Below are 12,168 nucleotides of genomic sequence, written 5' to 3'. Positions count from 1 at the left end.
TTCATGACTTACTTGTGAAGATTATTTTCTAAATTATTGTGAAAAATCAGTTTTTCATTAAAAAATCTATATCTATTAAATTACATTTAAGGAAAGAGACTTGAGGAATAGTCTTGTTTTCTGAAGAATTAACAGAGTTAAACAAGAAACAAATCTGTCAGTGGGATAAGAAAAAAAAAATATATATATTTTTTTAAAAAGTTCATTAAAAAAAGAAAGAAAATTAGCTGTAATCATGGCCATCCAAGATTAGGATGAGTTTGTTTCTTCATCAGGTTTGTAGAAATGTAGCACTGCATCAGTGTCTCAGCAATGGATGCTCTGCAGTGAATGGGTGCCGTCAGAATGAGAGTCCAAACAGCTGATAAAAACATCACAATAATCCACAAGTAATCCACAGCACTCCAGTCCATCAGTGAACATCTGAAGAAGACTAAAGCTGTGTGCATTTTAACTTTAAACCATTGTTTCTGAGTCCATAATCCATAACAACACTTCCTCCAGTGAAAAAGTGTTCTGGTCTGAATCAGGAGAGAAATCTGCACAGATCAAGCACTTTTTAAACAGTCCAAAACATGACAGTTGATGGACTGGAGTGCTGTGGATTACTTGTGGATTATCGTGATGTTTTTATCAGCTGTTTGGACTCTCATTCTGACGGCACCCATTCACTGCAGAGCATACATTGCTCAGACACTGATGCAATTACAGCTATTCCTTTAAGAATATTAAGATAATCATACAAGACAAAAATACTGAGTAAGAAAAGAATTGTTTTGCAGTGTAATAACACTAATCTCTACCACTCTCACACTGTTGCATCACTCCACTGCTGTTAAACTCACTACGACACCACTAGGGCTGGACGCTATATCAGAGATTCATGAAATATTAAGTGCTTAATGAGCAGCTATGAATTTCCTAATCGTTTAATACGCTTTTACGTGGTTGTCAAGCTTCATGATTCGTTGGCATCATCACTCAGAAATGTCTCTTTGTTGCTTATAAATATAATTTAATGTAAATATTGCAGTTTTTCTTTGGTGATATCGCCCAGCCCTGAACACACACTCCTCGCACACAAACTCTCAGGCAATGATCACAACTGTTAGACAGTCGCATGTGACGTGCGCCAGCAGCAATATCCTCCTGCTTTCTCTGTGGTAACACTAATTTATGAGGGCTTCGATGTAGTTCTTCATGTTTACAGAGGTGATGTTTAAGAGCCAGCTTACTTGAATGTTTAACTTCATGTATCTGTCCCTGCGTGGGTCTGATCGAATCGTTCCGATCGGTGCATGCTAGTTCGACACACACGCTCGATTTACGGTTTTCCGAGGTTAAAAATACTGACTGTTAAGTTTGTTTTCGTGTTTAAGGGTTCATTCACCCCGAAATGAAACTTCTGTCATCATTTATTCAAGCCTGGAGCACAAAAGCTGATGTTTAGCAGCACATCTGAGCTGCTCTTTTCCACACAATGGCATGCTTCAAAAAGCAAGATAACAGAATGTCATTTTTGAGGGGTTTTCTCACTCAGAGTTGTCGTGAATCAGAATAAAGTGCATTTTTGATTCGCTTTCATTGCATGGAAAAGAGCAGAGTGAATTTTCTGCAATCTTCGGGTTTGAACCGACATGCAAACATTTTTCATTTTTGGATGAACTATTCCTTTAAGCTTTAATGTAGCAGTTTCTTTATTTCATTTACTTTAAAAAGTGTACTTTTTATTATTTAAATGAACGATGCAATAATCTGCTGCATGCATCATTTTCCTATATGCTCTGATTATTTTTACTGTCTGGTTCATTTTTAACTCTAATTTAAAGGTCTTTTGTAGTCGAGTCTTAGGCAGAGCGGAATGCTTTTTCGTACTTATTACTGAATCTTAAAAGCTCCTTTTGTTTTCAAAAAAAAAAAACAAACGTGCCAAATGCTTCCTCCTGCTTTGCCTGTATTTTGCACTCATTTGGATGGAAAGGTAGACAGACCTACTTTATTAATCCCAGACGGGAGATTGAGTAATCCTCGTTCAGGAATAGTTAGTTAATCCTCTCTCTAGTGAAAGCTTTGGTACTACACTAGTCTTTCAGCTTACCTTACAGAAGGATGTTCACTGTGACATCACTTCCTGTTCTGACCTATGTTGACCAATGATAGGAGTCGCTTGTTTAGCTTCATAAACGAAGACTGAAGCTCTCTCACATCACGTAATGTTCTTCCACTCCTGCCAATAATGACGCTGATGTTGAATTGGTGCAGATGCTCAGTTTGTAGCTGGAAAAAACCACGCAATCCCAATTAAAATTCTGTTTTCCATTATGTTTTATAATAATATAACACCCTGGTACTGTCACATTAAACACAAAAATATGATTTTGTAATTGTTATATTAATAAAGTCTAAATCAAACATGACTCGGCGGTGTGCAGCAGAATAATTGTCTTTTTTCCATCTGTATGTATTGTGTATGTCTGCAGAGTTATGGAAAATTTGGAGCAATAAGGAAAGTAAAAGTCTAAAAAATTCTATACATTTCTATAAACATCATTTAATGTAATGTATGGTGTGTCCCAGAGCTCATGTAGTAAATATGATGCAGTTCCTGTGAGGAGTCGCCAGATGGCGTCATATCCTTCTTCAGCCTCATCCCCATAACCAGGATTATATAAACATCACATATCAGGTGAAATATTATCACTTGATGAGCTGTTATTCAGCGGAAAATATCATATGGCAAACGGGAGAATATGTGTTGTTATAAAAAAGTAATATATAAGCTCATGTTGTTTCCAAATGTGGCTTAGAGCGACTTTTATTTATCTTGCCAAAAATATCAGTGATGCACATTTTGGTTAAAAATGCACTTATTTGAAGCCATAGAAGAAAAAAAAGAGTTTTCCACTTAGTACACTTTTATAAGTTTGCATCCTCATGCAGATGTATTTATTTAATTTGTAAATTTTCCTAGAAGTCTGGAATGCCTGGATTCTGATGGAAAAGCTTTTCAGTGACGGGCACATACAGGCTTTAATAAAATCTGGAATGTAATGCATTTAGGCTACATGTTAAAAAACACGATGCATGTAGATCTAGTGGTGCACAATAATTGAGCCATTCGTATCCATGATGGGGTTTAAAAACATGGCCAGAAATGTAATGAACCTTTCAGATGTTTACTATGGTAACCTCAGTGTCCTCAGGGTGTGAATGATGGTTTTACTGTGTTATCATAAACATCAACAAAAGTAAGTAAATGTGATTGTTTTTTTTTTTACATCTCAGAATGTGAACTCTTCAGGGACAAGAGAGTGAATTTTGAAGTTAATTTTAAATGGTCAGCACTGTGAATTACTAAAAAACATTATTTGTAGAAATAGCTGAATTAATTTGTGTATGTGTGTGTGTGTGTATATATATATATATATATATATATATATATATATATATATATACACACACTATGCACAGCCATTAAGAAATTTATATAAAGACATTTTGCAACAGCGACATTTTAAACTAAAAACTAAAGAATAACATTAAATAATTAAGTAAATAAATAAATTCGATTTTTATTTTATAACTGGCTAAAAGCACCGAACTGTTGCCATGCAACTTGAAAACGTACTTTTTAAATATTTGATCCTATTTTAAGCCCACCTAACATTATTCACCACCTGAAAAATGATGACATTTATTCTCCGAGCTGTAGTTACCACGACAGCTTTCTGTAAGATAATAGCGATTGATGGATGGTTTGGCTGTCGGCGGGGTTTGGAGACGTTCTGACGGGCATCAGACTGACAGACTCCGCCCTCCGGCACCTGAACGCGCCGCGGCGAACGGAGAGACCGGAGCTGAACGCAACACGTTAGTGAATGACAGAGAGCGCACGGAAGATCCGCGCTGGGGAAACGGCATTCGCGGATGTTTTCCATCCCGACACATACCCAGAATACGAACTCGTTTAAAGACGCCACGACGCGTTTCCAGTAGGTGTTTAAGAACCGCGCGTCACCGGTTGCGCGGAGAACCGACCAGCGGGCGAGAGCGCGGAGCGCAGCGGAGGAGAGTGCGCGCACACAGGGACACACACGCGGGGCTCTACGCCCTGCCAAACATGGCTGATCGTCGGGTGCGGGGCGCTGTCGGGATCTCCAGAAACACGCTCGATGCTCCCCACTGAAGAAGCAGAAGATGATGATGGTGATGAGAAGCAGCTCTCCATAATAATGACCTATCCACTAGCGGCTCCGTCCTCGGTTCGGAACATGGATGTGATCATCCCCTACACCAGTGATATGCCCTGTGACCCCAGAGGCCAGAGGATGTGGTGGGCTTTCCTCGCCTCCTCCATGGTCACTTTCTTCGGTGGTCTCTTCATCATCCTGCTGTGGAGGACCTTTAAGTACCTGTGGACGCTGTGCTGCCACTGCAAGGGTAAAAAGAAGGTAAAACGCCCCAGTGACACATGCTTTTAGGTCAGAAGTTTCGCAGATGTTCTCGTGATCTTAAAAACCTGTGATCTGAAGACCAATGCGTTTGTAGACACATGCAAATATGAATTACTTCACAAAATGCAATGATAAGCGCTCATGTTCCTCCTTCAGCTCATGAAGTTGGTAGATGAATGTCTGGAGTGACAAAGAAGCTGAAATATGACTTTTCTACGTCATATTGATGTTTTCGTCATGTGGAAAAGTGAAGAATGAGTGCATGTGTCCAAACTTTTGGCTGGTAATATGACACATTTTAACTGATCTGCTTTTTTTCTTTTTTCAATCGCTCTAGATTGAAGTGTACCAAGTGTGAATGTAAATTTAGTTTTGCTCAGCTCTAAAATGTTTATTCATATGGATCAGAAATTATTTATTAATGTGCAACGTCCCTGTTAACTAAACAAATACAATTTGTGAGTGCTTGAGTCGAGTAGAACTCACCTGATGGGTCGAATCTCTACTGAAGTCATGGAAATAGTTCAGAAAGTGTGGGAGGAAATTTGACTGAGATGAACTTTGAGTCTTTTCTTGCCTGATAACTGAAGCCTGAAATGAGTGTTTTTACTCATAATATATGAAACATGTCACTTTATATGAAGTATCTACCAAACCGTTAAACATACTGAATGAAAAATTCTTAGAAAAGACAATGTAGTTTTTTAAATAGTTGCCAGACCATTGCTAAGGAGTTCAGAATGGTTGCTAAGGTGGTCTAGGTGGTTGCTAGGTGGTCGACGACTTCACAGTTGTTGCTAGGCAATCGCTCACATGTTCTATGTGGTTGCTAAGGTGTTCTAAATGGTTGCTAAGTTGTTCTAAGTGGTTGCTAGGCAGTTGCTAAGGTGTTCTAGGTGGTTGCTAGGTGGTCGATGAGTTCTAAGTGGTTACTAGGCAGTCACTAACGTGTTCTATGTGGTTGCTAGGCAGTTGCTAAAGAGTTCTAAATGGTGCTTAGGCAGTTCTGTGTGTTTGTTAGAAAGTTGCTAAGGCATGCCAAGTGGTTTCTAGCCGATTGCTAAAGTCTTCTAAATGGTTGCCAAGCTGTTCCAAGTGGTTGCTAGGCTGTTGCTTATGTGTTCTAAATGATTGCTAAAGTATTCTAAATGGTTACTAGGCAGTTGCTAAGGTGTTATTGGTGGTTGCTAGGCAGTTGCTAGTGTTCTAAATTGTTGCTAAGGTGTTCTAGGTGGTTGCTAGGTGGTCGATGAGTTCTAAGTGGTTACTAGGCAGTCACTAACGTATTCTGTGTGGTTGCTAGGCAGTTGCTAAAGAGTTCTCAATGGTGCTTAGGCAGTTCTGTGTGTTTGTTAGAAAGTTGCTAAGGCATGCCAAGTGGTTTCTAGCCGATTGCTAAAGTGTTCTAAATGGTTACTAGGCAGTTGCTAAGGTGTTATTGGTGGTTGCTAGGCAGTTGCTAGTGTTCTAAATTGTTGCTAAGGTGTTCTAGGTGGTTGCTAGGCAGTTGCTAATGTGAAGTTGCTATGGTAATGCTAGATAGGGTTTGCTCTTGTAGAAGATTTTAAAGTGAGTGCTCTTGTCTACAAACAGCTGTAATAATAATAATGATAATGACAGAAAATAAAATACACAATATTTTCTGTTTTTTTTTTTTTTGTTTCGCAAACAAAAATAGTTCCAATCTAAGCGTCTCAGGTCCGTGTACTTTTGCGTCCATTCGTTTTTCGTTTTTTAACCCAGAAATGAAATACGGAAAATGCGGTTTCTTCTTTAATGGTTCAAACACTGATGAATAGAATAAGCAGACACAAACTAATTTTCATTATTCAAAATTCGTATTTCATAAAAAATCGTAAAAATGATATAAAGCTTGTTTTTTAATGTATATAAATGCTAAATTTAATTTCTACCATTTTTAGCGTCTCTATACAGACGCTAGCGCCCTCTCGCTCTACTGACGTAGCTACCATAACTGTTTTATAAAAACTTTTAGCGTCAATATTTTTATGATCTTAAACATACTGTACACATACTGGTAAAAAAAAAAAAATAATAATAAAAATAAAATAATAATAATTAAAAAAAAAAAAAACCGTATAGCCTGAATGCACTGTAAGTCGCTTTGGATAAAATTGTATGCTAAATGCATAAATGTAAATTATCTTAAAGTACCCCTATTATGCCATTTCTAAGGTTCCAGAGTTTTTTTTTTGGGAGTCTTCTACAATAGGTTTACATGCATGCAAGGTCAAACAACCCTTTCGTTTTCTCAGAATATGCATTTAATATCACCTTATTTTCCAACGATTCTCAAACGATTTGTTCGAAGCAGTTCTAAGATTCAGTCTCTCTAAACCCCTCTTATGGTTGAGCCTCATTGATTATAACGGATTTTTGAGATCGGGATAAACTGAAATGAATGACAGCTTTATAATTATTATAGGGAGCGCAGAGCGCGCTTTCTTGGCCAATTCATTCAGAATTTCAATAAATTTAGTTTTTCATGATGCTGTTGGACTAGTGACAGCTGCACGCTGCAAACACATCTGCATATAGACTGCAACCAAAATGGTCGCATTTTTCACAATTTTTTGAGAATGTGCGAGTTCAGATTTGACGTGGTCGCATTTGTGCTAGTGCATGGTCTGCCCTGCTCCAAAGCATCTGCTCCATACTGTAGCAGGAGTCAGATTTCACTGATCACATGAAGAGAGGCGCTTTCAGTGACTGGTATGGTTTATACTTGCAGCATCAGCACGAGCGCGAAGGTGCGAGCAACGCTCGGCAAAAATGACGCAAATATTAAGGAAATGATGGAAGACGGCAGATTTGGATTTCACACTAAAATAAAATAAAAGACTGCTTCATAAACCAGAGAAGGTGAACATATTGGTATTCTTGTGGAAACAACAACAACAAAAAAAAAAACAAAACAAGTCCTGTCAGCGACAGCCAGTTTAGTTTCACTTTCTTTTTGTTTTCAAAAAGCTTGTTATCTTTGCTGTTTTACCTCACGTTACGCCATGGAGGCTTTCTTTATTATTATTTGTTGTTGTTGTTGTTTGTTTTTTATTTATTTGATTCCTCGCTGTTTGCTAAACATTCTGTAATTTATTAGTCTGTGTATATAATAGCATGTGGAGCCATGCCTCATCTTACTAGTTTTTGTTAATAAACGTTGGGCTATCTCGTTTGTCATTATAGCTTATATATATATATTATAGTTTTATTGTTGTTGTGCTTTTTAATTAAGTATAACAATTAATCAAACTTTTGTTTTAGTCTTAAAAAATGAAAAGTGTATAGATATAGCCTAAGCAAAACAGACAATTATCTTTTCTTGTAAAACTTGACACAAAGATCGCTAATTCGAAGTGAAAGCGTCCAAAGTCTGACTTATAACACAGCAAAAGAGGAATTCCCATTCACAAAATTTAAATCACAAATAATACTGATGAAAAAGAATGGGTTGAAACACTTGTTACCATATAACTATAAACTATGATAAAAGTTAATCAGCATGCATTGATTAATACCATGTTGTAGCAAAAAAAAAAAAAAAAAAAAAAAACCTGCGACCAAATGATGTGCTCCTGCGACCAACTGAGAAAGTCGAAAAAACAGAGACCAGTGGGAAGAATGAGTCTAGAGCCCTGTAGCCTAAACACGGCATTATGCGAATGCCACTATCAGTGAACAGGGCAAAAATATGTCAAAATGTATAAGGTATGTGTAGCCTACACATTGTAGCCTACTGTACGTGCGCTGAGCGACCATGCATGGGTCCTCTCCAATAACCCATACAGCACACAAAGTTATGACAAAATTATATCCCAATATATAATTTTATGATGATAGATTTCCCAGGATTCTGCAATGTCTATTTTAAAAATAATATCTGTATCAAGTCTTTGCATTGTTCCAAAGAAGGCTCTAGTTCTCATGTGAAAGTGCGGGAGAAGCATCACTAAATTTGGCCAAAGAAAACTTGTTAAAATCGACATTTTTCTATATTAATTTGTGCATTTTTCAAATGTTCATTAAAAGTGCAAAAAAATCATTAACAAAAATCTGAAAAGAAGTCAATATTTTACGTTTTCGGGCAGCATTTTGTGTGTACGGTTCTAATTTCAATTTTGGTTTTCAGCATAGTATTTAAAAATACAATAACCGTTCATTTTTCGTTTTTTCCGTCATGGTTAAAAAACGAAAAACGAATGGACGCAAAAGTACACGGACCGTCTCATTTGTGTTTCGAACTTTTAATCCTGAAATAATCTGTTTTTAAACGAAGCATTTGAGTCAGTGATTCAGTGATCCATTCATAAAAACAGTTGTTGCTTGCTTCGTTTCTAAACGAATCAAACGTTTTGAATGAATCGTTTAAATGAATGATTCAGTGAATCAATGACCTGCCGTGGTGGTTTTAGTGTCATATTTATTTATCTAAGACAGGCCAAAACCAGCTCAAGAACCAGCACAAGTCAGCTAAATATTGTCACAGAAAATATTGAGATATCATTTTTGGTCAATATTGCACACCTCTACTGTCTAAACAATTTTTGAAGGCTAATGAGTGATTTTTAAACGTTTGTACATTTATCAGTGTGAATGCTGTCTGTTCTGTTAGCAGAGACGTACGAGAGCTTCGCTTGCGTCTTTTCCCCGTGTTTGACATGGAGCCAGTGGTCAGGAATAGGCTGAGTTTAGTGCCATTGTGTAGTCTGCCGTCTGACAAAAAACAAAAACCCACACACACACACACACAAGCTGTTACTTTCATTACAGGCATGTAAAACATATTTTTGTTTATTTTGAGGGATGTTTAAGGTAGTTGTTTTCTTTCTTTCAGACCTCAGCGGCCTGTTTCCACTCAAACACACGGCTCTGATTGAACCTGCTGATTAAAAATCAATGTCAAATCAATATAGACTTATTTTCTTTATACATGTTCCTGCTCTGAATGAGAGTGAATCATCTGTGACTGTCCTGAACTGTGACGTCAAATACAGTATATGAGTCTATGAATATGAGTCTATTTCATACTGACCCAGACATCTAAACATCTTCTGCTTTATTGCAGTGTAGATAATTGGCATATATGTATGTGTTTATATTTGAAATATTGATAACATTTTTCTTTTGCATTTGCTTCCCCAATGCATTTTGTAATATATTTGTATTTAGAGATTAATTTTATTTTATTTATTTGATATTATTTTATATTTTAATTTTAGATATGTGTTTTTTATTTTTTTTAAATCATTAATTTCAGTGTTTTTAGTTTTTTTTTTTAACAAAAATAATCATGTTGAAATTGTAACTTACATTCATGTTGTTTAAACTCTAAACTCCTGTTTCTCTTAATGAATAATTAGCAAGCTTTGATGGCGATTAAAATAGTAGCTACCCACACAAACGTGTGCATATATTTTCAGTGTATTTTTGTAAACAATATTTGCCTCTAAATTATACATCATTTATTTCTGAATAACATAAAATATCAGAAAGTATTTCAAATAAATATAGAGTAAATGTGCAATCCCTGTTTCCTGAGATAAGTGTTTTCAGACAGAATTACATACTTTTATTAGGTTTTGCATTTAGATGTATATTTAGACATGATCAAAAAAAGTCATTTGGCTCAACTAACTAAACTGTAATCTCAAACACAGCACTTGATCTGAAAAATGTATTTTAACAGATATGTTATCAAAGCCCTTCAAATCAGAATAAAGATGGAGATTAATAATGTTGAGATATGATAGCCTGTGTTGATATTTTTTTTGTTTTTGAGCAAACTAGCCAGAAAGCATGAAGAAAGAAAGAAAAAAGCCACTCGTGCATAAATGACATGCAACTAGTGGTGTGCAATATCATATCTCTGTATTTTGGGGATTGTTGATAATGATAATTAAACAATATTTTTCCAAGTGTGTTTTTGTGCTGGATTTAGTCCAGCTGTGAAAAAATAACCACCAGTAGGTGGCAAGTCTTAATAAATAATTAATTCAAATGATTCATTTGTTCAAACGATTCATTCAAAATGGCTGATTCATTTTGAAATGAATCAAGTGGCTGTCTTAAGAACTGGATCATTGAATCATTCTAAAGATTTGTTTAAACACAGATTCATTCAAGATCGAAACACAAATGAGACTCTCTGTAGTCTCTCTATAATAGTGTGGTTTGAGTTACTTTATTTCTTTGCTGAACTATGGACAACAGAACAGAACAGAACAGAACAGAACAGGTGTTACACTTGACATTCTGTTTGTTTTTTTTGGTGAACTGCCCATTTAATACAGGATTTTGTCATTTTTAGAGCATATATTCCTTTTGCAGTGATTTACAGCTGGTCGATCCGTTAACTGAAGCTCTCGATCTGTCCATCTCCTCTCACTTTCTCTGTTTTCATACATGCATCTTCCTCATTCAAAGTGCCGTGTCACTCTCCTATAGTGTGCGTGAATCAGATGCTTGTTGCTAAGCAACAGGCGGCATATTCATTATCGAGCTGGGAAATATCCCCTTATGTAATTGTGCTTTTCTAGAGACCACACACACACACACACACACACTCACTCACCTGTCAGAGTGTGTGATCAGAGTGTTTTCTTCACCACAAACGCATTTACATGCACAATCTACAGGCGTCTCACACACAATCTGAGCCAGAAATAGAAATCCAGTCTGATCTCCTTCAGATGGGTTTGATAATGTTCATACTCGGATGTTGTTTCACAGGATTCTGCTGTTTGTTAATTAGTTTTGCTCACATAATTAAAGCGTGGATACATATAAATGATTGCAAACACAGAATTTTGTTCTGAATACTAGTGGGCTGCCTACATAGTCAGCTAACTTCTCTAAGTTATCTCTTCTGCTTATCAAGGCTGCATTTTTTTATTACAAATACAGTAAAAACTATTTAAAAATAGCTGTTTTCTATGTGAATATGTGTTAAAGTGTAATTTATTTCTGTGATGCGCAGCTGTATTTTCAGCATCATTACTCCAGTCTTCAGTGTCACATGATCTTCAGAAATCATTCTAATATGATGATTTACTGCTCAACAAACATTTCTTATTATTATCAGTGTTGAACACAGTTGTGCTGCACAATATTTTTGTGGAAACGGTGATGCATTTAATTTTTCAGGATTCACAGATGAACAGAAAGTTCATTGAGCAGTATTAATTTGAAATAACAATTATAAATAAAACATTATAAATGTCTTAAAATGCAATTTCTGATCAATTTTAATGCATGTAGATTAATTTGTTGCTTGATATTTTTGTGGAAACTGTAATATACTACCTTTCAAAAGTTTGTGAATTTAAAAAACTAGCCTAATACTTTTATTCACCAAGGATGCATTAAAAAAGCGGCAGTAAATTTATAATGTTACTAAAGTTTTTTATTTCAAATTAATGCTGTTTTGAACTTTCTATTCATCTGTGAATGCATTCTGGGATTGTGTTCTCCATCAAGGAGACCTTACTAGGCTATAGAGCTGCTTGTTTGACACACAGCAGGTTCCCAGTGTCTGTGTAATGGTGAGGTTTATGGAGTGTGTGTGTGTGTGTGTGTGTGTGTGTAAACAGGCAGATAAGATCAGTGTGTGTGTGTGTGTGTGTGTGTGTAAACAGGCAGATAAGATCAGTGTGTGTGTGTGTGTCGCCAGCCGCTGAGCAGCAGGTTGTCTCAG

At 36.3% G+C, this 12,168-nt stretch overlaps 1 protein-coding gene across 1 annotated transcript in view; it reads left to right on the top strand.

The window, feature by feature from the left end:
- The first annotated feature begins 3,752 nt into the window (after window positions 1-3,752).
- Window positions 3,753-12,168, top strand: part of LOC109077134 (calcium-activated potassium channel subunit alpha-1-like) — a 90,201-nt gene continuing 81,785 nt past the window's right edge. The window contains 1 exon segment of the mRNA XM_042768179.1: window positions 3,753-4,464. Within this exon segment, the coding sequence (XP_042624113.1) occupies window positions 4,173-4,464 (292 nt within the window). The 5' untranslated portion in view covers window positions 3,753-4,172.

Source organism: Cyprinus carpio, chromosome A12, assembly GCF_018340385.1.
Source record: "Cyprinus carpio isolate SPL01 chromosome A12, ASM1834038v1, whole genome shotgun sequence".
NCBI lineage: Eukaryota > Metazoa > Chordata > Actinopteri > Cypriniformes > Cyprinidae > Cyprinus > Cyprinus carpio.
The sequence above is the reverse complement of the archived record's forward strand: the minus strand, read 5'-3'. Positions and strand labels throughout refer to the sequence as shown.